The following is a 26,817-nucleotide window of genomic DNA, read 5'->3' as shown; positions in this document are numbered from 1 at the left end:
CCATTTACGAGGCGTGTCGCTTTTATATACTCGCGAAAATCCCGGGCCACAACTGCGCCACGGGTCGCAACGAATACTTAATGTCAGTGAATTCCGTTTTTTAATGATCTTGTACATGATTTTGGGTGGCTCTACTTTCTGGATGCTAGGGGCTTTTTTTATCTGGGGTGTTCTTAGGTCTGCTATGGTTATGGGAGACTTGTCTATCTAAATGCGTACATAATGTAATCTCAAACTACAATGTCATTGAATATTACCAATATATACTCGGATCGATCTATGGACCTCTCTCACAACCTCAAAGCCAAAACTAAGCCTTGGTAGGCGTAGGCAACGGCACCGAAGACTGCGTATGAGTCGCCGACTTGGGCCCCGTCGAGCCAGAGTTGTGCTTCAACTTCTTTTCTCCCTTGGGCAATTCCCACCCATTCAGCGTACGATTAAACAACTGCAACGAAGCCTCGGGCTGATAATACGGCACCTCATGACCAGCCTCATAGACACGAGTGAAAGAGAAATTACCGTACTCCCTTGTCTCACCATACTCAACACCATCGACGAGGAAGGGCGCATAGCCCGCCTTCTGGAACTGCTTGCTGTGCTTGTATTTTGCCGCGAGGGAGATGGCCTCGCCACCGAACCAGTTGCAGATGTAGTCTGCGTCGCCGTAGATGAGGGCGACGCGAACGGGACGCGAGAGGATGTCTTCTAGGTCTTCGAGGAAGTTGGGCCAGACGAAGTCGCCGGTTCGTTGGAAGGCGAAATAGACTTCGTTGTTGGATTGCGTGTAGTTTACGTCGACGCCTAGGGCGTTCATTACCGAGTCTTTCGCGAGGTAGTTTTGGTAGTAGCTTGGTGGGGTTGGGTCGTCGCTGGGATGGCGGATGTCGTAGGTGCCTCGGCCGCTGAAGACGTAGTAGGGGCCCTCTGTATTGGTGAATTTGTTAGTTTAGTTATTTAGGGGGTGCTATATGTAGTCGGGGTATAGTTCACATACCGACGTTGTCTCGGCACATGCTGGTCGCTTCGCTGCAAAGTGCGAGGTCGGATAGCGAGGTGCGGTTTGTATACTTGCACGTTGCGACTTGATCCTGGCAGCCATTTGGCATCTCATTGGCAAATTTCATATAGTTGTAAACTGTTTCGTTGACCTGTATGTTGTGTTAGTGTGAAACTATATCATTGCAAACTTGAAGACTTACAGCTTTGATGCCATAGGTGTTGTTCACGGCAAATTCAGGGTAATACTTGACTTGGATACCTTCATCGATGATACCATTAATGATACCCAAGGTGTTGAAATCCAGTTGAATGCCCTCATGGGTGCCGTTGGCAATCTTGAGGTTCTCTTCATAGAAGTGATCGAAGAACTGGCAGTGTTAGAACTTCAGCGAAATAGGAGTTAGATAGGCGGTTGACTTACGGCGGGGCCATAATGTCTGAAAGAAGTCAGTAATGATACATCAACGGATATTTGAACAGTAGTAGAGTAAACTCACCCTCCATAGCTTTCGGTCCATAAATTGAAGCTCTTCGATTTGATCTTCGAGTCAAGCTTGGGGAGACCACCTAGGAATCCCTGCAGGACTTCCCAGGTAGCTTTGGCAGCGAGTTCAGTTGTATCGATTGCGGTGGCATTGATGACTGGATAGCGACCATCAATGCCTGCAAAGGATGGGTCTTCATATGAACCCGTGATAGGGTTAAGGGTGCCAGCCGCTTTCTCAGCATAGGAGAAACCTGTGATGATATTAGCCGAATATTTAAAAAGAGAAGAGAGAATAGAAAGGTCTTCATACCAACACCCAGTGGCTGAGAGAGAAACAGCATATTCGAGACCTCATTCCACGAGTGCTTGTTGATATAAGATTCATTATTCTTGTTGACACCACAAGGACCCAATTCCTCGAACAATCCAATCAACGAGTCACTACCCGGTCCACCATTCAACCACAGTGTAATGGGCGCATTCTTAGGGTCATGACGAGCCTCGAAGAACCAGAAGAAAGTGTGTTCTGTGGGTGAGAGGTCCACATAACCCGCATAGGATTTGACACCTGGGGTAGTTTCACAAACACCCTCTTTACCCGGCTCTTTATAGCGAATGGTGACATTATTAGCTGTTTTGATAGTCTTGACGTGTGTTGCATGGTTAGGCAGCTGGCGGCGGAAGAAGGCCTCCAAGCCATCGTCCGATGGCACCGCGAGTGCCGCCACAGCAGGCAGCAATGGAATCCAGTAAGAGAGACGCATAATGGGCTACACGTACATATTACAGAGAGGGTGAAGAGGGGGGGGAACTTATAGCCCCAGAAGAGGGGAAAACGACAGAAACAACATAAGAGCGCAATTTTATGCTTCCAATAGTTTTTGGAAAAGCGTGAGATTGTGCATTTAGTTTGTGATCTCCGTAGGAGCTCCGGGAAACGGTAGCATCGCCTCAAGCGGGGGTGAGTTAAAAGCTCCACTAAGTGTTGTTGGACGTTCAACTATTCGAGGAGAGATGAAAGATCGACAGTGTGTTGTACTTTGTTGTGTTTGTTAGCAGGGATCTCACCGATCTCACCGATCTCAATTGGCCAAGAGTAGGCAAGGAGACAAGGATGTCGCTCAAGAAAAAGTATGACGTGCTATGTTCTATGGACCTTGTGTATCTTCCAAGGTGTTTTCTAGAATTATGCAGGTGGTATGACCTGTTCAGATACTAAAAACAGGCAACACTATAGTGTCAAACATTTGCCATAGGAACACTAAAAGCCACTCCGCTCTGTTGGTAGCAATTATAGACTTAGTTAATATTGAAGCAAGATGAAGGAGCCCGTACTTTATGTGAAATGTAGATCGTAGTCACAATAAACGATTTTTATATAGCTTGGCCTCATTACAAGCACTTCCAAGGTTGCAAGTTGGAATAAATGCCAAGTTACCCCGGAGTGCCCAAGTAGGAAGGTCCTATTTGAATATAACTAAACCAAAATAGGAGGAATAGGATTTTAAAGTCGACGAACTAAAAGCTTATCCTAACGGAGCTATATGTACGGAGTAATTTGGTATGATTCATGTTGCTTTCCCATTACTACGGAGTATATGAGGCCATGTTAGTTCTCACAGGTCTTGACACCAGGGGAAGTATAAGCCGAGGTGGGAATGGAGGCCTGAACATAAAATGTTAGATATTGTCTAATAATAATATTCCATAGAATTATAGTCAGTTTCGAAGTGGACTGCTTCTAGAGCTGCCGATCTATTGAATTTCGCTTCGCCAAAGTAATCCCTATCATTTCCTGTTCCTCTTCTTTAGAAAACTAGAGAACCAAAAGAACCAAGAGGTGTAAGCTTATCAACTACTACATGATAATTGTATTCGCCACTATTTAATTTCAATATATGAAACAAGTGCTTTAAGGGAGCATCCAAGGAACCCTCTAATATAGGGCCACTAAAACGGAAAATTCATTGATCCGAAATTATGTCTGCCGTGGTCTCAGACTCCCGAGATCGTCCCAGCTCAGTTCTTGTGATTTTTGATTCATTTCCACGATACATTGGCACCTGTTCATTGGTTGATATCGAGTGTCAAGTGGGAATAAGTGGGAATAAGTGGAAATAGGTGGAAATAGGTGGAAATATACCCAAAGACGGCGTCAACCCCCTGGCTACCCACGTAATAAAAGCCCCATAATAAGGACAAAGGCACGGAAAGATTAAAATTTAGGCCGTAGCGATGTGCGCAATTTCCTCTCATGGTACTTTCTCCGAGAATTTATACAACATAGACTTTCTTTGTTAAAAGGGGCCATAACATCGTCTATCCTCTCCCCCCCCCCCCCCCCCCCCGTCTACATTGAAGCTGTGTTTCACTGGTGAAACTTGTCTCCAGACTTCAAGGACATAAGGTCTCTTTTATTCAAAGTCAGAGTAAGTCAGATCCACTTCTATTGATTCTTTATCTTTCTGATCCGATATAGAGTAATACCTTGCATGATTCAGACACCAGCCATCTTCACCATGACTAAAGCCACTTTGGGCTGGTTGCGATTGTGATTTTATAAATGGATAGGGGGATTGCATTAGATCAAAGTTTTCAAATTATTGCAGTCTAATTCGCAACTCGTTGGGGAGTTATATCTAAAGTGTGCAATCTCAACTTTGGAGACTATCGTATACTTCGACAGATCATGGCTTCTGCGTCAGAGACTCCCGCCCACACGCCCGAGGAGGCTATTGAGAACGAGCAAATAGCCACCGAAAAAACATCCAGTCCTTACCCGTCTCATCCGATTGCCCAGCTCCAGGGCCCGTTTGAGGAATCAATTGTGGAAACGACCGATGGTTCAGGAACTAAATGGGTCGTTGACATTGACGCGCAAACCCGACGGCGCGATCTATTAGAGAATGATGAATACGAGCGGCTTTGTGGGCGAAAATGGCGCCAAAGGGCCTCTGAAAAGTGAGAAGTCAACCTACTCATACTCATACTTGATACCGAACTAACCCAACCATATAGATATCATCCGTTTTGGAAGTTGGTCTCCCAAATGGTCTTCGGAGTTCACCTCCTAGCCAAGAGCCTGGCGAAATCCGAAGGCTCAGTCATGAAGATTCTACAGAAACACGTGAATGAGTTGGATGGCTACTTGGAAAGGACCACCGAAGACTTTTTGATCGTCCGACTAGACGTTCGCACTCGAATTCAGTATCTCAGTCTACCGCTGGGAAACCTCGATGTCTTCGATGAGATGTTACAAGACCGAAATTTCCGGCTATCAGTTGTCGCCTATAATGATCAGATCGAACATTCCATTGACCGGTTCACCCTTGCCATCACAGACTCGCTCAAAGACCTACAAAAGGCAAAGGAGGCTATGGGCGCATTGTGGTTCTACTTCCGGAAGCTTACAGATGAGGGTTGCTTCGAGTCTGAGAGCCTCAAGGCTTTTCATCAAGCCATGATGGACAATATGGAGGGCTGGATTGTCGCTATCTCCAAACTTCGTCGACGGGGCAGTGCTCTTCAAAAGGCCCTGGCCCAACTTGGCTTGGCGACTACAGAAATGCAAAGACGAGTTGGAGTGGCGAGTAGAAAGGATGTGGTGAGTTCACAAGGCCTTGGGTTTCAAATACAGCGCTAACCACCACAGCGATCGTTTATCAAACAAACCAGCAAGACTGCAAGTCGAAACAAGTCAATTAAACAAAGACTGTTTGATAAAGAACGGCCCACATCAGAAAAACCTCTTCCCCGTGATCCATTATCGAAGCCAAAGAGGACACCGACGGCTTCCAAGCAGTTTGATAGTCCTGCCACTAAAGATAAACTTGACCCTGCAGATCAACCCGTCCCGAGCGATGGCATTCGCCGTAAAATTATGAGTCGGGCCAAATCATGCAGTGCTCTAATAGCAGAAGCCGGCGCAGGCGCCAGCAACGAACCACCTCCCATTCCATCCACACCCGGAAAGCTCAGACACAGGCTCTCCAAGCCCTTCCTCCCCAAACGATCTGCCAGCGAGAAACCCGACTTGGCCCAAGTTCGACCGAAAACAGCTCCTTCACAGCCCTCACGCCTCACACGCAACATCTCCATAGAACAACTCCGGGCGTTCTGCGCCACCCCGCGCCCTCGAACCGGCCAATCCACGGTCGAATCGCCTACGAAAGCGCGACAGGAGGCCCACAACCAACTCACAAATGGCCGAGAGACCATGAAGGAACAGATATCCCAGTTCTTCAAGACGGACCGCGTGGTCGAAGCCTGGGATAGCGTATCCAAGAACGCGTGCTGTACGCGCCCGATCGCCAAGACGAAAGATTGGCCCAGCAGCGTCTTCCGAACCAAGTCTTCTACTACCCTCGGAAATAAGGGCAACAACACAAGCCTCTCCGGGCCGGACCTGGACAGGCAGATGTCCTGGGTACAGGAGACATTCGATGTATTACCTACTTACTCGTTCAAACCGAAGTGTGACATGTCGCCCCGGATTCATGTTCTATCGGTGCAAATGACCCTCGATGAGGACGCTAATGGGGTGGCTGAGAGAGAGGCGAGTTTGGACCGGAGAAGTGAAGTCGGGTCGAGTATCACCGCATTGCCGGCTGTGCCGACACCCATTCCACCGGTTAGTCAATAGGATGGCATTGCATAATTTAGTATATCATTGCTAACTTTATTATACAGATTGCATTAGAGCATTCTAGATTGGTCGACTTTTCGCAAGCCTAAGGCTTGAAAGTACATCACTCTAGAGATATACAATTATAGATTAAAATACCACAGCCATGTGCGTATTTAAGAATAATATAGAAGAATAGACAAAAAAATATAATATACTTCGTTTCTTCGTATACTCTTCGTCAGCCCCCCGAACTGCGCCACCCAGTCTGCCCATTTGATTAGAAATTCTTTCACTTTTCTTTTCTTTTTATAAAGATTCCTCTTCTACTTCGTCCTTTTTTATTGTAATTTTCTTCTATAAACATCCAATTTTCCCTTTTGTTCAAAGCAAGTACTGGTACCAATATCATCATACAAAATAGGCGGAAAAACAAGTCACAGTACCTTCACCCCCCAAACTGCAGCCTAAACCGCCAAGGACCCACCGCTCTCACCAGCCCCCATTGACGTCGAACATCTCACATCCTTGGAATAGCATTCTTCTCTCTCTGTTTTCGGATTTTTCTTCACACTTATCTCTTCCCAAATAATCAGCCCCTCATGGCAGTCATATACCCTCGATATTGGTGAGTACCATGACCACTGTTCAAGAGACATATCACTAATCCCTCACAGCTCTGGTTCTAGTTACTATAACAGCAATGATTGTTATTCCAACTGGGATTCTTGGGGTCGTTGGGTAGCGTTCGCTGTAATCGTCGGTGTAGCTTTCCTACTTTTCTTTGGGTTCGCGTGAGTCCTACCCCCTGATCTCATATTCTGGATTCTAACAAGCCTTGTTCCCAGATGCTTCAACGCACGCCGCCGCAGAACTCATGGCCAACGCCCTCTTACAGGAACCGGGTGGATGGCTCCTCCCCCGGGACCTCCTCCGCCAAACCAACCCGTTTACCAGCAACCCCCCTACGGCGACCCTTACTACCAGCAAAATGCGCCCCCTCAATACAGCCCGAACCCTCAACACCACGGCTACTTTGGTGCACAAAACGCACCACCACAGCAGCAAGGTATCGAATTGCAGCAGCCTCCGAATGCGTACGGTGCCAGTGGACCTTATGCGCCGCCCTCTGGCCCGCCGCCCAACGGCAACAAGGGCTAGATACGCATTTCCCCAAAGCCTAATGAGCATGGCTTCGAAGGTCTTCCGATATTGCATTTCTCTCGATAAATGTGCCGGAAGTTAATGGTTTAGGTTTACGGCGTTGTCAACTGGGTGCGAAATATGGATTTTTTTTGATTTTATCGCATACCCGCATGGGTGGATTTTTTTTCTTTTATTACTCTAATGCTTCCTCATGTTTTCCATGTCACATTCAAGTGAAGTTCAGTTGAGTTCGAGCGTTTGGCCTGCAGCCTGTGATCCCCGAAAGAATGGGCCTTGGGGTTATCGGGTTCTGGGTTCCCTCGTACATTCTTCTCTCTAATGATATAACCTGAACGGCCAAATGGATTTGAAATGATACAAATTAGAATTGCGCTTTCGAAGTTGACTGGCTTTAGTTCATTCATTCATTCACTGGATTATCGTGTAAGTTGTAGATCCCCCCGGTTCCAGAGCAGAATGTCCAATTGGCAAAGGCTTTGAGATCGGGCCAGTCGAACTCACCAATTTAACAGCTTTATTATTCTAAACTAGCCTAGTAGATCCATGAACATGTATCATTGATATTTCGATATAGCGGGCTGATTTGTGCCCCAGGCACCCCATCTCCGCCATATATCGCGCTCCGCCCTGCATTTTCCTCAATGCGACAACCTCTAAGCCCATGGATATCGACGACATTCTCGCGTCAGTGGACCACGGCCCAGGCGCCAGTCCGGAGTCTGCAGCGCTGGACCACCAGCTGCTCACGCGCTTCTGGGTAGCCGAACGCGCCGTGTCGGAGGTACTACCGTGGCCGGCGCCACTGATGGAGCGCATAATGGACCGTGTGCGGATACAGGTACACAGCAACTACACAGCAGCTATACAGCAATGCTACCTAAAACCAAATCGCTAATACACACCTACAGATTGAAACAATCGAAGACCTAGCCGCCTCGTCAGAGTCAACCCTCCCAACAACCGCAAACACACACAACCCCAACCTCAACCTCCGCCTCTCAATCCTCCAAACAGACCTCGCCCGCACCCAATACACAGTGCGCAGTCTTTTACGAGCCAGACTAGCCAAAATAACAAAATACAGCATGCACTACCTTGTCCTGCTAGCCTCGCGCAATAAAAACCCACTCGCATCGCAAACACAATCAACAGCCTCTTCGCAGAACCCGAACCAGCAGCCCGAGGACTCCGTGCCGGATATATCAGCGCTGACGGATCTGGCGCCGCTGTCGGAGCCGGAATCGACGTTCCTGCATGCTCACCAGACGCTCCTGGCGGGCCACTACGCGGGGTCTTTTATGGGGGCATTCCCGCGGCAATTGAGGCGGTTGGATGATAACGCCGGTGGGACGAGTATGATCCAGGGGCCGGAGTTGAAGGAGGTCGTTTTTGTTCGGTGTCTTGGGGCAGAGGTTCCTGTTGTTGTTGCGGGTGAAGAGGAGGAGGGGGATGAGACGGGGGTTACAATGCGGATGGGGGATGTTTGGGTTGTGAGGTGGGAGGGTGTTAAGGGAGCGTGGGGGAGAGGGGAGGTGGAATTATTGTGATTTTCTTTTGAGTCTTTTGGACTGGGGTTTGATCTTCGACTTCATTCTTCATAGCGGAGTAGCGGTTCCTGGGCCGGTGTTATTTGGGCGTTGATTTTATGATATATTTTCTTATTTCTACGATTGGGACTTGTTGAGAGATACTATGCATTTCCTGCCAAGGCAGTTTCCATTCCATCAAATAAGATGGTTTTATATGATCGTTTCATTTCTTTCAATCCCTTGAAGACGCCAATCGCTAAGCTCAGAGAAACGCAGGCACAACCTGAAAAGCAAATACCGAGATGCGAGGACACCCCAGATCATAAAATCATAAGAAAGAAGCAGAGCAAATGAGTATATCAGGTAAAAGGCAGATGCCATGATCAATGATCAACTGAGATGGTCTGACTTTATGCGACATACCCGTATGTGGGTGGTTCTTCGGAGACTCGCTCCAGGTATTCGCGATCAATCAGACTCTCAATGCGACGCTTGATCATGTTCACATCTGGAACAAAGCGAGCTGAGAGCTGCGAAAGGGTCTCAGTCATTAACTGAGAATGAGTAAGTGTTTTACGTTGTCTGCCAGAGATTAGTTCGTCAGATCATATACAAGGGAGTTATATAGAGAGACATACTTCATAATGCGGACGATGGCAGCTTCTATGGTACCGTTGCGCTCGTCATTCATCTTCTTTTCCGTGACCTTGCGCTGGTCTTGGTTCTCGACCTTGTTCGCACCGCCGCTGACAACTCCGATACGCACTTTCACAAAGGGGCTGTGGAACTCATTGTTAAAAAAAGCGGTCGGTGGGTTTCACGTCCTTGGTCATAGGATCCTTCTTCAAAACCCGAGTCTTCGGGGCAACGGCGAGCGATTGCAAGTTGCGGATTAGATCGTGGTCTTGGATCCGCGTGCGAGTTTTGATCTCCTCATAGGTGAGACCTTCACCGTCCGATACGTCGTTGAATAATAACAAAATGACCATGGCGTATGTTGACACGTTGAGTTCATAACGCTGGACTTTGCCATTGGGGCGCACGAAAGTGGCCCGAATATCGCCAGTGCCCATGCTAGCTTGCCACGACAGTTTGCGGCCACTGTGTTTATCGAGATAAAACCTCTCAAAGCTTTGCTTCAGTGTATCGATCTCCCGTGGGAAAATGCAAGGCAATTGGACCGTTCCCTCTCTGCTTGCCATGATTTCCATCGGCCACATCGTACTGGTGAGAACGTTGATCTCCAGGTCCACGGGTTTCTGGTCGGGATCACCAGTCCGCGCAATGTGCTCCTTGTAATTGGTGGTAAGATCTTCAGAGATGGTCATATCCTTGAACATGGACTCAATGCGCTGAGTGAATTGGTTACCGACCTCCATCTTCATCTTGGAAATCATCTGTCTCTCTGCATCCATGCTGACAGAGCGTTTCATCAAAAGACGGCGTGATAGATGTTTCTTGTAATAGGTCTCAAAGAGATCCTTGTCTTTAATGTAGCGCAACAGTGTGATGCCATTGTCCAGGAGAACGTCTACCTCGCTTTCTGTCTTTCCCTTGATCCCCTTCTTCAAGTTTTCATCGAAGAAAAGAGACAGGTATTCGGAGTTCCGGGAGTTCATGTTGATGAAGTTGGCAAAGCTGGCTCCAATTGAGCCTTGCATGCCCTGGTCGGAGGCGAAGGCATGCTCCCAAATGTCATCAAATTTCCGCTTAAGGCTGAGAATATCGTCGACCCAGCGGATTGCTGACACTGTTTGCTGATTCTGAGGCTTTTCTTTATCTTTCCCCTTCTCAGGCTTTTTCTCTCCTTTGTCTGCCGATGGGGCTGGGACTTGTGGTAAGAGTATAGACGAAGCATTGATTTCTTTGCCCATTTCCACAATCCGCGTGTTGACCAGTTTTGTCAAAGCTTGCTTCTTCTTGTCGACTCTTTTATTGAGCAGGTAAACATTCTGTAACCCATCCAACTGATCGTGATCCAGCATGCGCCGGACACCGGTTCCCTCGAGATTGACGACTTCTTCGATATTGTTCCGGATTAGCTGCTCGTCAAGCAACTCAAGGACCTTCGATTCGGTCGTGACCGACAGCATATAACGGCATCGCTCCTCCTCTTCCGTGATCCGCTGGGTTGCGAGTCGGCAAAACGTGGCAGCATCTCCCATTTCCAACAACCGTTGCCCTTCTGCTTGGTAGAATTCCTTACTCGTTTTGAGAAAGGCTGGCTCAAACTCAGTCAGATAAAGCTTCGAGCTCTCTTCCTCTGTAGCAGTTTCGTAGAGGCCCTCCAACATCTGGATGCAATGTCGAATGAGCGGCCGCTCAATAATGTGCCCAGACCGTTCCAGTTGGATCATAAATAGTATGGTAGATTCGAGGACATCCATAACAGTCAAAGGAGAGCCGGCACGGATGGGAGATCGTAGGATATGGTCTCGGAATAGAGCCATGCAGGCAACGTAGATGGGTGGGTGAGTACGGCTTGTTACCATACGGTCCTGCGCAAGAAGTTAGAGCTATGTGGAAATATCGTAGGGCGTAGCAACTCACCATGTACATCAGAACATCGGTTACCATGCCCATGCCCAGCTGGTGATCTTCCCAAGCATCTTTTAGGACAGTGAGAAACTTCTCCCCCGCCTCCCTCCTCTCACTCGACTGGTCCTGCGCATCGGTGGATTTTTGCGCGCGCACGAGGCTCGAAGAAATTGAATCGACAATGAGAGTTCGGACATTGGTTTTCAGCCAGTCCTGCTCCAGTTGCTTGACATGCTCGTAAAGATCGGGAGCCCGCATCATCAACACGATCTTGTAGGCGTGGCGGTAGATCTCTTCGAATGCCAGTGTTGAGGCATTTTTCGTATTAATTTCAGTCAATGATGATGAAAGGACTGCCCATATAGAATCGAAATCTTCGGTATTGGCATGGGAGACTCCCTAGAAGTATAGTTAGTAGATTATCTTCATAGTTTTGACCCCGCGGTCAACGAACCCTTCGGGGAGCTCGAATCTTGTGACGAGCCCTCATTGCTGCCATCTTGAAGGCACACACACAGTAAAAACAAGAGAAAGAGAGTGAATAGAGACGTCAAGGGAAAAAAAAGGTGAAAGAGAACTGCGCTCTTCTCTCCGCGGAGGCCAACCCCGGAAATTCTAAAGTTCCGTCTGTCGCTGACCGAGCATCGTCATTTCACTGGTTGTGTTTTTTTTTTCTTCATCTCGTGGATAGTATCTCTCTGAGTTGCAAATATCTCTAGCATCTTTGATTCCTTTCTCTGTCAGCCTTTATATACCTTCACGCATAATCACCATGCGTCCTTTCACTTCGGGGCTCCGTCCTTTCACTTCGGGGCTCCGCCCATTGAATGCCCTTGTGTCACAGGCACAGTCCTACACTACTATTGCACGCACGCAATCCTCACGCTTCCTCTCAACACAATCCCTCTCTCTACACCCAGCTCGCCCATCATCTATTCTCCCTCGTTCGCAGCGCATCCTCGCCCAAACTCAACTCCGATACAACTCCCGCGCTCCTCGCCCTCTCACCGAATCACCCAAGAGCCAGACGGAGCAAGAGGCTGAATGGGAAGCACAGAACCGGGAGCGTCGCAAGGATGAGGAAGCCTACCGCATTACATTTACCTGCAAGCCATGTGGCCATCGCTCTGCGCACCGCATGTCCAAGCAAGGCTACCACCGTGGAACTGTCCTTATCCAATGTCCCTCATGTGACTCGCGCCATATCATGTGTGATCACCTTGGTGTCTTCTTCGAAGAGAAGACAACACTGGAAGATATTTTGAAGGAGAAGGGTCAGACATTGACCCATGGCCATACGGAGGGTAACCTGGAATTCTGGGAGGATGGGTCTGTGAAGAGTTATGACTTGGAGGGCAAGGAAATACTGGGAGCACGCGATGATGAGAAGTCGACTTGAGCTCATTTGAAGCGAGGTTCCTGCAAATATTTTGGGTGAATTCGGTGCATATCAGGGGTCGATTTTATTTGTCTGGTTTGACAGGCGTGTATATTATGGCGATGAAAGACTCTCTACTCAGCATGGCAGGATCCAAGCATCGAGGAGGAAAAAGGATATATAGGGGGCTTTGTACATTAGAAATCACTTTTGACTGAATTGTCAGTCAACCCCCTTAATTTCAAGGACAACTCGATCTTCAAACAGACTACGCATATTGAGAAAGCACGAGATTTGTACAGAAGTAATCAAATTGTTCTGAAAAGGTATATACAATGCACGTATAATATATTAACCCATTCCACCAAAACGCCCAATTTTTTGTATGCCAATAACAAACACCATTTCATGAGACATGCAAATAGATGCCAGATCCTCTACCAACCGCGTCTCTTTCCACGGTGCTCCAAGCCCTTCTCGCGGCGCTTGTCTCTCTTCCGCTCGTTCTTCTTCATCTTGTCACGCCCGTACTTCTCAGGGTCAGAAACAGCTTCGATGCGACGCTTGGCCCGTCGTCCTTCACGACGTTCCTTGATAGCCGCCTGGACCCTAGAAATCTGCTCCACGTACTCGGTGGTGCCGAGCTTCTTCTGGAGAAGATCCAAGACCTCGTGGCAGTTGGAGACGAGGGACTTGTACGTGTTCTGGAAGGTTTCATCCGACGAGCGTGGCGCCGGGATTGATGGATCCGTCAGGTGCTGCAGGGGAATGAGAATGACACGGAGAGAAGGACGGATCTGGTCAACCTCGACGTGGCGGATGAGTGCAGCAAGAAGCGTGATGGAGGCTGTTTTGGGGATGAGGGCTTCTGCTCGGCCGGAGATAGTTTCCCGCCGCAAAAGGGAGGAGACTTGCTTAAAGATGTAGTGGATGGCAGATCGGTTGTATGCCACCTTGGCTCCCTCCTTTGTCTCTCCTTCAGCTCCACTGCCAGCATCCTCATCTTCGTCTTCATCTTCGGATTCAACATCCTCGCCTGCCAGCTTTGGAAGTTCCAGTCCATTCTGGGAACAGCAGCGTCCAAGGAAAACAGTGTTGCGTACACTCTGCATAGCCAGTTCCTCGGCAATGCCTGGGGTACGCAGACTGCGGAGACTGGCACGAAGAAGCTGCAGCATGGCCGGCTTGTCAATGGCGAGACCGGAACTTCCAGTTAAGGGAAGGGAAGCGTAACCAGTAGCGGCATTTGTCTTGGCCAGATCAGCCATCCACAAGCCTACAAGGTTTGCAGCACAGGTCTTGACCCATGTGTGGGGGAAGAACAAGCACTCTTGGACGGAAGTCCAGATCGAGGCGCATTCCGGGCTCAGAGCAAGCGTGGGAGCCGTCTTGCAAAGCTTTGTGAAAAGTTGCAAGGCATAGTAAAGAGCTTCCCAATTTCCATTCTCATGATCATCAAGAACTGGCTTCATCAGACCGGGGAGGATGTCGATGACGAAGCGAGCCTGTTTATCTTTCTCAGTCTGCTCGGCCTCGAAGTAGATCCGCATGGCCTGCAATCCAACACTGCATAGGGCCATGTTGTTGGTCTGCTCCAACCACGACCGAAGGGGAGCAAGGATGGTCTTCATCTGCTCCCGGTCCGCACGGTTGAAGAACTCTCCTAGTAATGTACCCGCTAACTCGCGGCATTCCGGCGACTCGTCGTTTGCCATAGCAAGGACGATAGGCAGGAAAAAGGTGCTGATGATATCCTGTGCCAATTCTGGGCCAGTCTTTGAAAGGAGCGCGTGCATCGCCTCCATAACTGACTGACGTCCAGACTGATGCTTGTAGTCCAGGTTCTTTGCAAAGAAAGCGAGCTGTTTGGTCCAGCGACTCTTTGCCTGTGGATACTCGATCAGGAAGTGGACGTAGGTACCGCGGGCAAGATCCCGAGCCGACCGAGTCTGGTTTGTCACCATCATGGTCGCGACGTTGTCCATCAGCTCGTACATCTCGGGAACGACGAGCTTCCGGGACATGACTGCGCGGATGAAGTTGAAAGTCACACCTTGGCGATCTGGCTCCTCAATGTCGGAGGCCAGACGCTTGAGCAAGTATGCAAGATGTCCGTCACGGAGCTTGGTGTCCTTTCGTTCACGCAGCATGGAAGAAATCAACTTCAGGGAGGCCTGTGCCGCTTCAGAGTTGGTGCTAGGAGACTCCTTAACAAGTTTGACTGCTTCCGTGAAATATACGTGTGAGTTCTCGTCAATCTCTGGCAACGGAAGCTTGATAATCGTGGAGAGCAATCGAAGAGCAGAAACCTTCACTTCCTCCTGAGACTGGACAAGCGCATCACCAATGATGGGAATGAAGCCCGACATGTTAGAAGCTGTCAACAACGAATTGAACTTATTGAGGATAGCACGAAGGACATCGAGGGAGAACCGGGTCAACTTGTAAACATGAGAAGATGTCGTACCCCTGTGCTCGCCCCGCTTGGCTCCTTGCAATCGGATCAAGAACCGCTCCTCGTACCTGGACTTGGGCGCAGCCGGGCCCGCATCTGGGGCATTGTCCCTATAGGCCTCTTTGATGACTTCGTAACAGAAGACCAACATCTCGCGACTTTCGGCATCAGGGTTTCTTAGAAGACCTATGCTGATTCTTCGCATAAGCTCATCAAGCTTGTTGACGAGAGTCGTATTGAGCTTTTCGCGCAGAAGAGCCTGCAAAGGCCTAACCAGGTTTGACAATTGGCTGATGGTTGAGATCTTAGCAAGAAGCTCCATAGAGTCGTAGCTCTTGCTGCTCTTGACCTCCTGCATTTTGCTAGTGTATCCTTCAGCGTCCTTTTCTTGGCCGACTGTGCCGAAGGTATCATCCATCACAACCGCAACCAGTTCTTTCAGACAGTAATCCAAATCTCCTTGCTTGAAGTGATCAGTGGTGGTCACAAGCATGGAATGGACGGTGAATGAGAGAACGTGAAGCTGGTAGCCTCGTGCGAGAACGTTGCGGAGTTCCTTAAGGATATAGCCGAAATAAACAGGACCCAAAAGGAGAGCGATCTCATTGAGTGTTTTCCGTGCAGTGTCACGAGAATCCTGTGCTTTACTCTTGAGGGTTGTGCAGACATCCAGCAGGACAGGCGGGAGACGAATAGCCAGGTCTTCCTCGGGGAGAATTTTGAGGAGCTTGACAGTGGTAATAGAAGCCGGAAGACGCATACTCATCTCCTTCTCTTGCTTGTGGTGGATGTACTTGGTCAGGAAAGGAATGAAGTTTGTGGTCAATTCCGTTGAAACCTTCGCAAGAGATGGTACAGTCTTGGCGAGCGTGCACATGGGCTGCTCGACAACATCCATCTTTTCAACTTCACCATCAGTCTCGACAACGTCCGTCTTCTCACCTTCACCGTCGGCCTTGTTCTCTATCCCCTTCTTTCGGTTCATTGCACTAGACAGCGCATCAGACATGCGGCCCAGCAGTCTGAGGATGTTCTTCTCCTTTTCAGGCTTGCTTGTCATGTAGCTGCGGTATCTCCGGAAGTTTGCTCGGAATTGGCCCCATTCCAACCATTCGGAGAGAGCGCCAAGGGTAGCAACACCTTCGGCAATCAAGTTGTGAGCGTTTTCATCAGCAGCATCCTCGAAGACGAAATGCTCAATGAGAGGGATGAAAATGGTGCCCAAATTCTTAGCCTGAATGCAGCCTTGAGCTGCGTCTCCAGCCAGACGTCGCAACGCACGTTGCCGGCGGTGCTGTTGGATGTGGAGAATGTTGGTGAAGAAAGAGGCCTCCTCGTCATCACCGACGAGAAGAACGTGCATGTCCTGCACAGAGGGTCTCGTGGGGTTAAGTTTGACAAAGTAGCCAATGACGGCGACGACTTCAGAGCGAATAAGTTCAGATTTTTGCCGGATGCCGTATTGCAAAGAGGGGAAGAGAACATCATTGATGAGTGTCTCAAATTCTTCGTCTGGTTCCGTGGACGCTCTGTCGATGAACCGTCTCAGACCAAAGGAGGCGCTAGATCGGATAGCAAGCTCGTCTTCATCCCTCAAATGGAAAAGCATATTGTAGAGAAGAGGTCTCCACTGCTTCGCGCTCAAAGTTTGAGACAGTTCGTCGCTGACTTTTCTGAAAGCTTGCAAACGTCTCGCATAATCGGGCTCGAGTCTTTTGGCTGAACGAGAGTTTAGATCTGCACATAAGTCGGCAACCACTTTGAGGTTCTCGTCGTGGGTAGCAAGAGCACCGAAAACTCGGGACAATGTTTCTCTGTTCGCGTCATCCTTGAAGTAGTCGAACATCGAGCACACCGCATCAAACACTTGTTGGGCAAGCTCGGCATCTTCCTTGGGGTCCCACAAGGGCAAAAAGTGTTCGAGAATCTTCAACAAACCAGACTTGGTTCTGGGGCTGACACGATCCGCGGGCTGACGAAGCATATAAGTCGTAATGCCAACAAGACTAGCGGTCTCCTTGGAGGATTCGACACAGGGGGCGATCAGAGAAAGAGCATTGACTCCGGAGTAAAGAACGGGTTTAGAGGGGCCTCTCTTGAGAAGACGGCTGAGGTGGAAGAGTGCGTGCTCCAGGTAGGGGGAGAGAACTTCGGATTTAATTTGCTCGGCTGAGAAGTCAGGCATCTCTTCGGTTTCCTGCAACTTTTTGCCCGTAGACAGCTCAACCAACGGTATGAGAATCTCATCCAAAACAAAATTCTTGACTTCATCACGGGCAGACTCGACCGCGAGACAGTCAATCACCTTAGTCAAGACCTTGTCATTGTGTTGCACCAAGTAGAAGGTTGACCTTGGGGAAGCGGCCCAAGTGTGGAACAATCGTAGAAGGCCTGAAACACCCTGTGCTGTCTCAATGGGGAATTGATCCAGTCTGCTGTCAATCACCTCCTTGAAGATGATACGGACGTAGGGAATCCAATCATGGTTCGGGACAATCGAGAAGACCAAATTGAGACAGCGAATACACTCTGAACGAATGTTTTGGAGCACAGGCAAGAGGCGTTCATCTGGGCGATCACTGCCCTCGTTGTAGATCCCCCGGCATGCTCGCACCAAACAGTAGACAACCACATCCATAGTCTGAGATGCAAATTCCGTCATACGTGTTTGAAGGGTATCAAAGACAGTATTAATCAGCTTAAGCAGACCCAGCTGTCTTCTTGGGGTTGTCAACTCTTCCTCGAAGGCAGTCGGATCGCACTCATTGTTGTCTTTGACAACGTGTATGTTTGCAAGAGGACCGAAGGAGAGCTGCATGAAAAGTCCAAAGTCGTGCTCTGAAAGGTGCGAGATAGTTCGAAGAATGGTCTTTCGTCGCCCGGCTTGGCCAGCGGCGGCTGAACCAGCCTTAGAGATCATTCGACCATAGAGTAGTCGAAGGACGACGGGGAGTAGAACAGCTCGGTGCTCTTGTCGAATTAAACTCTCTTCGTCGCCGACATGCACGAACACAGCCAGCTCGTCCTTGAATCTGGCCTCATCCAAGAGATTAAGTAGGTTTTCCTGATACGGGCGAACATTTGGATCTTTCCAGGTGAAGAGGACTTTGAGCGCATGTTTCTGCAGGTCAGAGTTACCATGGCACAACAGTCCCAGGACTGCCGCATGGACCTCGGGGGCCTTATACAAGACAATGGGGTTGAGGAACTGCGCGAACAAAGCAAGCATGGACAATCGATCCCGGAATCCCCAACGCACTTGCGCATCACTGCTCTCACCAGTCTCAACATCTTCAACCTTGCCCTCGCCAGTTGGAGGCGCGTCATCTTGGTCCTCACGCAATGCCCAGGACAAGAACAATGGCACAATCTGGCGTGAGCGTTTCTCAGCAACGCCCGGTGCAGCGTTCAAGACACGAAGTGCATGGGTCCGCGGGCAAGCGGGAAGGATGTCTGCGACTGTGTGGTCCTGTTTGAATTGTTGAGCTAGGACATGATACGGATCCTCCGTGCTCTTTGTATTTGCGGCGAGTACTTTTTCGACCTTTGCAACATTGTAACACTTGAAGTGGCTCTTGACGAAAGAGCTTTCGTCGTCTTCTGTTGGCATGTCGCTAGGCGCTTCGGAATCCCGCTCTGACAGCCACTGGATGGACAAATCGGACACGATCTTCTCACCATGGGGATTCTCGCTAATAGTCTTCAATGCAGCAGCGGAGTCATCCCACAATGGGGCCAACTTCTTCGAGAACAATCCGAAGCAAAAGTAGGGGATCAGGGTGGACATCCATCTGCGGTGAGCAATTTGGGGGTACAAAATTGCAAGCTTGCGGATATGCATAGATATGGTTCTCACGGAGTCCATTGTCAGCGGGCTCTCTTCGACTTCGATGGCCAATTCCACGGGTGAGGGATCGTCCTTGGCGATGCGAACTATTAATTCCCGTAGAATCTGGAGAGATACCAGCCTCAGCCTGTGTGACGGGCTTGCCAGGTTCACGATTAGATCTTGGGCAAAGTCCTCCAGAGTAGGATGTTCGAGATCCGCGGAGGGTGGTAGAGAAGAAATGAAAGCAAGCGCACCCTCCAAAAAGACTGGCAGGCGGGAGAATTTTGTAGCAGTGGCGATGATCGGTTTCAAGAGACTCGAGTCAAGCTCTCCAACTTTGTTAGCGAGTTCGACATATGTCTTGAATCCTTGGCCAAGGAAAAACACCAGGCCTTTCGTCTGGACATTGTTGCCTTCAGCAGCACCATCTTGGAATGCTGATAGGAGGTTACTGTGCAACTTAGAAACCATCTTGGACAATGTGGCAGAATCTGCAAACAAAGAGATAGCGGCTGGAAGTTTCACCAGCGCATTCAAGAAGGCTTCATCTTTTGTGGGGTACTCCAATGAATCAGTGATGCGAGATTTGAAGGCATCTGGGCAGGAAATGTAGCCAGGTTGCGAAGTCTCGGGCGTGATGCAACCAGCCTCATGCAGACGTAGTAGTGTGAAACAAGTCTCCCACTCTGACTTTTGCCATGATGAGTTGATAAACTTCTGGAAAGGTGAAAGAAGCAAGCTCTGGAATCGCTCTGATCCCCACTCTGAAAATGTTGCGCAGAAAAATAAGAAATACTTTGAAAGCGGGCCTGTGGACACCAGGTCCATAATAGGGCGAAGGAAAGGCAGCAACTCATCCATGGGGGACACCTGCAAGGCGTATGCGACGCTTGTAAGGAGCTGTGATATCGTCGCTGATGATACATCAGACGCCGACACCTGCTGAAGCAGGGACACCTGGATCTGATGAACGATCTTCCAGTTTTGGATTCTGACACCCTTGCGAGTTGTCACAAGCAGGAACATTATACGGCAGCACTCCGAGAGGTTAGGATTCGGGGTTGATTTTGAGCGATCTTCGATATAAACCTTGACCGTGTCGAGGATGGGCCCGAAGGTATCAGGAGTGGTGGCGTGGACAAGGCTGACGACCAAACCAAATATAACTTCCGCAGGATCATTGTGATTGTCGCTAGTCGGAGGCATTTGATTCAGAACACAATGGAGGATATCCATGCCATTGGAGTGAAGCCCGTTGTTGACTCCCCTGATAGCATCAGAGAACATAGTCATCAGTCCTTCCCTGTAGTTCTCGGTATCCTTCTTCTCGTCGGCGGCTTTCGAGATATCGTCGAAGAGGAATGAGACGGCGGTCTCGAGGGGTGCTTTGTTTTTGTAATAAACAAGGCCGGCCTTTCTGATAAGGAAAGACATCGATTCAGCGGCAAACCTCGCCACAAATGGCTTTTGTCGTTCTTTTCCGAGATATGGAGTCATGATACTCAGCAGTTGTCGCAGGTCCGGCACCAACAGACGAGAAAGGAATTTGAAGATCCATGCAAGACAGGTGAAACTCCATTCAACAACCTCAATATCGGGATGTGTTGCTGCAACGGACGACACCAGTGTCACCGCCGTAGCAAAGTGCTTTTCGAACTTGACGCCCAGATCCCGAGCAAATTGCGCAAGCAAGCTCAATAGCGGCTCCATAGAGAGCTGATCTCTCTTCTCTATGAATTCCACCAATGTAGCCATAATCTTTTCTTCATGATACAGAACTTGCGCAAAGCTCTCCGAAAGAGGGTTGACACGCCGTACGAATTGTGTAAAGTTGTCTGAAAGGTTCATCTCGAACCAATGATCAAGGGCCGCTCGAAAATAAGAGGATGTTTCGTCTTCATCTTCGCCGAAACTGGCGCGGCGCACGCGGTGGATCGGGTCGATTTTGAGCTTTGTGATGCGTGATGAAAAGCCCTCGAATCGATGATTTTTTGTGGTTTCGGTGCCCGTTTTTAGGCGCCTAACAGGCTTTGCTTTTGAGCCTGTCCCCACCATCTTGACGGGTCTGACGAGCAGCACTGTTCGTAAGAAAGGTACTGGTAACTTTTTTTCTGGCTGATCCGCATGGAATACAAAAAAGTTCATCGGGACGGGATTTCCTTATTCCGAGGCCGATATCTATGCTCATCACGTGCTGATAAGATGGCCCAAGCTCCTGCTTTCGAGAACCCGGGATGTTCTATCCTGCATCTAGTCGCATGTAGTTGATCTCTGGTGGCACCTTTGGACAGTTTGGGTGTTTGAAAAAAGTCCTTTTCGAGGCTTCTCCTCTTCCTATTCCTCACTTTTTCAACATCTTTTTATCAACTTTCCATCAACTTTTTCAACCCTTTCCTGTACCAACTCAACTTACCATCCAAGACAGACCCAAAAATGGTTCCCAAATGGTATGTATGTTCAGGTCTGCATTTATTCCAGTAGCTAACCTAATCCATATGTAGTATTGTCTTTGGCAGCTTGAACGGTCAAATACGGCCCGTGTTCACCAAGCTAGCCAAGCTGCAGCCAAAGCAGAATTTCTCCTTTGCTATCATTCTTGGTGATCTTTTCGGTGATGGCTCGACTGAAGATGAGCTCAAGGATATTACCGCCTTGATACAGGGGAACATCAATGTGGCATGCCCAACCTACTTCACCCTAGGTGACCGACCACTTCCCCCTCAAGTGGTCGAAAAGATTGAAGCAACTGATGAAGTGTGCCCCAACTTGTTCTTCCTGGGTAAGCGAGGAACTTTGAAGACAACAGATGGTATCCGTATTGTCGCCCTTGGTGGAACCATGGGAGAGGCAGAGGGTAGATCCAAACCCGAGAGTAATGCTAGTGGCAAGTTCCAGCAGACATACAGTGAATCTGATGCTCGTGCACTGTTCGGGATCCACAAAACCGACATTCTTATCACCAATCAATGGCCAAAGGATGTCCGTCTAGGATCTAGCTGTGAGGTCTCTGGGAATAAGGAGACTGTGCCATCTGAATTACAATGCATTGCTGATGTCTGCGCGACCCTGAAACCCCGGTATCACTTTTCTCGGTCAGACGGTGCTTTCTTCGAGCGTGAACCTTTCTTTCACATGCCATCGGAGGAGGGTCAAGATGTCTACAAACTCACTCGGTTCATCTCACTGCCTACTTTCGGCTCATCGAAGAATGCTATCTATGCCTTTAACTTGGACCCAACAACACCTTTCCCAACCAGTATCCCTACAGGCTCCACCATCTGCCCTTGGTCGGCGGCACAAAGCAGGCGCCAGATGCTCCCAAGCCAAAACGAATCATACCAACGCTACGCACCCTCCGACAGAGTTAGAGACCCGGGGCACCAGCGCCGACACAAAGAACGGGCTCCTCCGCCGGGCCCAGAGAATTGTTTCTTCTGCCTTTCAAATCCCAATATCGCCACCCATCTCATCACCTCAATCGGCAATGAGAGCTACATCACCACCGCCAAAGGGCCATTGCCCACAAAGGAATTTTACCCTTCTCTGGGCTTCCCAGGTCATATGCTCATCATCCCCTTCGAACACTGCCCGACCATCGACCTAATCTTTGACCCGGCCATCCGAGCCTCGACCTTCGCGGAGATGCAACGGTACCGCGAATCCCTGCACCAAATGCTGAACGAGCGATCAGGAGGCAAGCTCGGTGCTGTCACTTGGGAAGTCAGCCGCTCGAACGGTATCCACACACATTGGCAATTCCTGCCGATGCCAGTGGAGAAGATCCGTTCCCGGCTTGTAGAAATGGCATTCAAGAAGGAAGCCTCGAACCTGGAATATTCGACGTTCAAGACCGTCCCAAACCCTGACGAAATCCATAACCACCATATGATCGACTATTTCCGAGTCTTTATTTGGACACCTACGCCCAGCAACGAAGCCGAAGTTGAAGGCGATAACTGGTCTGCACCTGAGCATAAAGGCGTTTGGAAGACTGAATCTGGAGAGGAGAATGTTATCATTATGAAGATCCTGCCGGAGAACCGATTTAATTTGCAATTTGGTCGTCAGGTTATGGGCAAGGTGCTCTATTTGGATGATCGTATTAACTGGAGGGATTGTGTGCAGACGGATGAGGAGGAGACGAAGGATGCGGAGGCTTTCAAGGAGGCTTTCAAAAAACATGATTTCGCGATGGAGATTGAGGAGTGAATTTGAGATCGGCAAGTTTATTCTCTTCCAGTTTCATACATGACAAATGTGTGTCATTGTGATCAACATTGGAAGAGGTCTTTCAGCGGGGAGCGTCTTCGGGAGCTCCCTCGTGTACAGTACGATGGCATGTGACAAATGAGTTCAAAATTGAAGCCAAAATTCACAAATTTTACAAATGCCAAAACGTATGTAAGAGATACTCATACTAACGAGTCTTCCCAGGGTATTTCGGCTAGAAATGGAAAGCATCAAGAAAGATGGTGCGACGATGATCGCGATCCCATCAAGAGACAACGCCAAAACCAGAGGTTCTAGCGCGAGGCCAGTCACGTGGCCATACCTTGTCATTACTTTGATCTACTAGTAGGTATGCATAGCATACATTCATGGATAGTACAACCTCAACATATCCAATCAGCAATCTAGAACCCCTTAAAGCTCTAGTAATCTTCAATTCTATCGAGATGAATTAAAGGGTATGACAATTTCTGCTAGGCAAAAACGCGCAAAGTCTGCCATGCAAGAGTATCAAACAAGTCGACCAAAGCCGACCCGATACAAGAGTCCAAATGAGGGAAACGATGAAAGAAGAGAAAACTGTTCAATTCCATGGCCAATTTTGGCCCCGGGTTATGGTATGTAAGTGGATATGCGAGATGAACTAAAACAAATACAGCCTGAGAATGGTATCAAAAGTACGTGAGAGGAAAAAGGAAAAGTTCTGTTCGTAACCGCCTCGATCGACGAGGGTCATACTCAAAAGTTGCTAGAAGCATTCAAGGTAGGCTTTTTACCGCTCTGCAACAGGCTCGGAGGTCTGTTGTTGTCAGGCTCTGGAATGGGGGTGGTGTTGGCGTGGGGGTTATATGAAGTATACTCGGAAGGCGAAGGGGCCGAGAAAGCAGGAGGGGGCGAAGAAGGAGCACCGGGGGAGAAGGCGCGGTATGGAGGCTGGGAGGTGTATGTTGGGGGATACTGGCTAGAACCGAAAGATGGCTGGCGCTGGAAGCCTTGTGTTGGGGCCGCGGCTGCGGAATGGTCTATTTCCGATGATGGGGAGAAGGACATTGGCACGGGGCTGTAGTTGGTATGCGGCTTGTATGCAGCCACCGGCGAAGGTGCTGTCACGGCATGGTAGCCATTGCCTGCGCTGTAGGAGTGGTCATCGTAGGCGTCGTGGTACTGTTGCTGGTCATAAGGGTTGTGGACTGGTGCGCCGACGGGCGATGTCAGGCCCGGAGAGCGCGGACCGTACGGGTCATGGGCTGCGGCACCATAGCCAGCTGCTTGGGCTGGGGGTGACATGACGGATGAGCGCCGCCCATATGGATCTTGAGTGGCAGTGAACGCCGCGGGTGGGCCCGGGGAACGTCGTGCGTATGGATCCTGCGCAGCACTGAGTGCCGCGGCCGGGCCCGGGGATCTTCTCGCATAAGGATCAACAGCTGCCCCATGGGAAGGCATGCCCGGCGAGCGTCGGCCATAGGGGTCTTGGACGGGATTCAATGCTGCTCCCGGGCCGGGAGACCGGCGTGCATGCGGATCAGTCGGCCCAAATCCTCTGTATCCCGCCGCAGCCCCGCCCATGGTTGGGTTGGGTGAATAGTCAGAGTAAGCGGCACCAGGTGTACCAGCACCCTGTTTTCGGTCCGGGGTGTTCAATGGCTCCATTTCGACGTCGTCGCGATGATTAGGGTCTTCAACATGCTTGTCAACGGCACCGGCCCAGGTAGGCATCTCAGGTAAGGCGTCCTCATTGATCTGAGCGGCCGGGGTCTTGGGCGCGTCGAAATGCGCAGTCTGCTGCGCGCCGCGGAATGAAGGCGCTCTCTGTTGCGCACCGCGATATGAGGGCGGGGCTGGCGACGCTTGATAGACCGGATTTGGAGCAGGTGGTGGAGGCTGGTGGAACGGAGGGTCATCAAAGTGCTTAGGCGTTTTGTTTCTGCGCCTGCCTGATGGACAGCAACAGCTACAGCAGCACTTGCAGCATTGATAGCCGCAACAAAGACAATTGACAACGCAAGCTAATACAGCGAGTAGAACCACCGCACCGACGATGATACCAACGATGACAGGCCACCTTGCGCCAATTAATTAGTATGATGCCAAATCATGCGCAAATACGAAGGGGGTGGGGGGGGGGGGGGGGGGGGGGGGGGGGGGCACATCCCCTAAAACACTCACTTGCAATACGATTTCGCCATACATTTGTCCCAACTGGAAAATGTGCTTGGAACTGACTCGAGATCACTCATGGTGTCTCGGGCCCATACTGTAATATTTGCTGGACTCATCTTGAGAATGAATAGCGTATGCGCGAGACGATAGAAAGGAAATCATCCGATTTCCAATGGCTGCAGAACAGCCGGCGATAATCTCCTGGTATGATCGAAACGAGACGCAGTCCAGAGTGAACTGTATCGCGAAATGAGATGTAAAAGCCGGGGTCGGAGGTAACGAGAGGGGGCGGGGCGCGAGGCCGAGATAATAACGATGCGATAGATGCGAAGTCACAGTAAATTAGACATGAGCGAATATGTACTCCGTACTCAGTGCAGAGTAAATAGATGCTAGTTCAAGGTGGATTGAACAGGCAGCAGGTTACTAAAATAGAACGATTTGACGAATAAAGACTGGAGAGAGAGTGAGACCCTATAGCAGGATCTAAGGAACTGAGGCGCAGGGTCTCAAAACGACTGAAATAGCCAAACAGGCACTGCGGGACTCGAGAGAAGAGCCCTTAAGAATGAGTGAATGAGTGAAATTGCTGAAACGCCAAAAGTTCGACGGGACAAGGGTTGACAGGGACAGGAAACCCCATAGTTCCCGCTTTCCCGCCTATCACATTCATCAGAAGGACTCGAAACGACAATCCTCATTAATTCTGTCGATCATTTAAGAATTTTACCAGGAGTTGAAGTTATTTTGAATTGTTTTTTTTTTCATTCTCACAAAGGGAAATCAAAAATGAAGTCTCCTCCGATTACCCTTTCCAGACCCAATTAAAATCTCACAAAGAGAAACACATCCAGAGAGAAATTGCCTGTAATACACAGGCAATTCTCGTTATGTACAGCTGTAAAGTCACTCTCGATGCAATATTACATCCTTAAGATCCTCCGCACTACCCCAATGACACGGTTCAAAGGGGGATATTATCGGACAATGCATTGAATACAAATGCTCCTGGCGAAGAATTCAACCAGCGAGACTGGCGTTGAGCATCGAGATGCAAGTTTGGTACAGCGAGGAATGACGATTATTCCACAGTAGAAATTCTGTACAAAGAAGGACCAAGTAGTGGATTAAAGGGCGATAATGGTGTCAAAAGAATGTTCGGAGAGAAAAGGAGATGCCAAAGTGTCGGCAAAATGTTCGATTGAAATCGTCGTTGGGGGTATTGTTTTCGTGGGAAAAGACCCATGAAAGGTATGAGAAAATGGAAATCTGGCGATGATAGGCCGTCTTCGTGCGCATTTTCGGATTCGAAGTTGCGAGGTCGTAAATAGACATATGAAATGGGACACTCAGATTAGAATGGGTCATGAGAGTCGATTGCCCGGGGAAGATCATGGGCGATGGTCATAGAGAGA

The 26,817-nt window shown here is 49.3% G+C and overlaps 9 protein-coding genes across 9 annotated transcripts; 5 read left to right on the top strand and 4 right to left on the bottom strand.

The window, feature by feature from the left end:
- Window positions 1-310: 310 nt before the first annotated feature.
- N7517_007319 (Peptidase S10 serine carboxypeptidase) lies at window positions 311-2,253 on the bottom strand (the record flags this gene model as incomplete). The annotated part of the gene is made up of 6 exons (XM_056725049.1): window positions 311-927; window positions 998-1,151; window positions 1,203-1,370; window positions 1,424-1,439; window positions 1,500-1,740; window positions 1,800-2,253. The coding sequence occupies 6 exons, from the start codon at window positions 2,251-2,253 to the stop codon at window positions 311-313; spliced, it is 1,650 nt and encodes a 549-aa protein (XP_056581299.1).
- Window positions 2,254-4,178: 1,925 nt separating this feature from the next.
- N7517_007318 (uncharacterized protein) lies at window positions 4,179-6,131 on the top strand (the record flags this gene model as incomplete). Its single annotated transcript, XM_056725048.1, has 3 exons — window positions 4,179-4,450; window positions 4,508-5,093; window positions 5,142-6,131. 3 exons carry the CDS (start codon window positions 4,179-4,181, stop codon window positions 6,129-6,131), a joined length of 1,848 nt encoding a protein of 615 aa, XP_056581298.1.
- A 584-nt stretch (window positions 6,132-6,715) lies between these two features.
- N7517_007317 (resistance to Congo red protein) lies at window positions 6,716-7,274 on the top strand (the record flags this gene model as incomplete). Its single annotated transcript, XM_056725047.1, has 3 exons — window positions 6,716-6,741; window positions 6,791-6,907; window positions 6,962-7,274. 3 exons carry the CDS (start codon window positions 6,716-6,718, stop codon window positions 7,272-7,274), a joined length of 456 nt encoding a protein of 151 aa, XP_056581297.1.
- A 667-nt stretch (window positions 7,275-7,941) lies between these two features.
- sld5 (putative GINS DNA replication complex subunit Sld5) lies at window positions 7,942-8,827 on the top strand (the record flags this gene model as incomplete). The annotated part of the gene is made up of 2 exons (XM_056725046.1): window positions 7,942-8,118; window positions 8,189-8,827. 2 exons carry the CDS (start codon window positions 7,942-7,944, stop codon window positions 8,825-8,827), a joined length of 816 nt encoding a protein of 271 aa, XP_056581296.1.
- A 392-nt stretch (window positions 8,828-9,219) lies between these two features.
- Window positions 9,220-11,846, bottom strand: N7517_007315 (cullin family protein; the record flags this gene model as incomplete). Its single annotated transcript, XM_056725045.1, has 5 exons — window positions 9,220-9,391; window positions 9,448-9,596; window positions 9,631-11,307; window positions 11,360-11,746; window positions 11,802-11,846. 5 exons carry the CDS (start codon window positions 11,844-11,846, stop codon window positions 9,220-9,222), a joined length of 2,430 nt encoding a protein of 809 aa, XP_056581295.1.
- Window positions 11,847-12,119: 273 nt separating this feature from the next.
- On the top strand, window positions 12,120-12,746 carry N7517_007314 (DNL-type zinc finger protein; the record flags this gene model as incomplete). The annotated part of the gene is made up of 1 exon (XM_056725044.1): window positions 12,120-12,746. One exon carries the CDS (start codon window positions 12,120-12,122, stop codon window positions 12,744-12,746), a length of 627 nt encoding a protein of 208 aa, XP_056581294.1.
- A 416-nt stretch (window positions 12,747-13,162) lies between these two features.
- On the bottom strand, window positions 13,163-21,064 carry N7517_007313 (uncharacterized protein; the record flags this gene model as incomplete). The annotated part of the gene is made up of 1 exon (XM_056725043.1): window positions 13,163-21,064. One exon carries the CDS (start codon window positions 21,062-21,064, stop codon window positions 13,163-13,165), a length of 7,902 nt encoding a protein of 2,633 aa, XP_056581293.1.
- Window positions 21,065-21,442: 378 nt separating this feature from the next.
- N7517_007312 (CwfJ domain protein) lies at window positions 21,443-23,218 on the top strand (the record flags this gene model as incomplete). The annotated part of the gene is made up of 2 exons (XM_056725042.1): window positions 21,443-21,456; window positions 21,511-23,218. The coding sequence occupies 2 exons, from the start codon at window positions 21,443-21,445 to the stop codon at window positions 23,216-23,218; spliced, it is 1,722 nt and encodes a 573-aa protein (XP_056581292.1).
- A 759-nt stretch (window positions 23,219-23,977) lies between these two features.
- On the bottom strand, window positions 23,978-25,518 carry N7517_007311 (uncharacterized protein; the record flags this gene model as incomplete). Its single annotated transcript, XM_056725041.1, has 2 exons — window positions 23,978-25,304; window positions 25,409-25,518. The coding sequence occupies 2 exons, from the start codon at window positions 25,516-25,518 to the stop codon at window positions 23,978-23,980; spliced, it is 1,437 nt and encodes a 478-aa protein (XP_056581291.1).
- Between the last annotated feature and the right edge of the window lie 1,299 nt (window positions 25,519-26,817).

Source organism: Penicillium concentricum, assembly GCF_028827145.1.
Source record: "Penicillium concentricum strain IBT 3081 chromosome Unknown utg000002l_segment0_segment0, whole genome shotgun sequence".
Taxonomy (NCBI): Eukaryota; Fungi; Ascomycota; class Eurotiomycetes; order Eurotiales; family Aspergillaceae; genus Penicillium; species Penicillium concentricum.
This window is presented reverse-complemented; position numbering and strand designations above follow the sequence as displayed.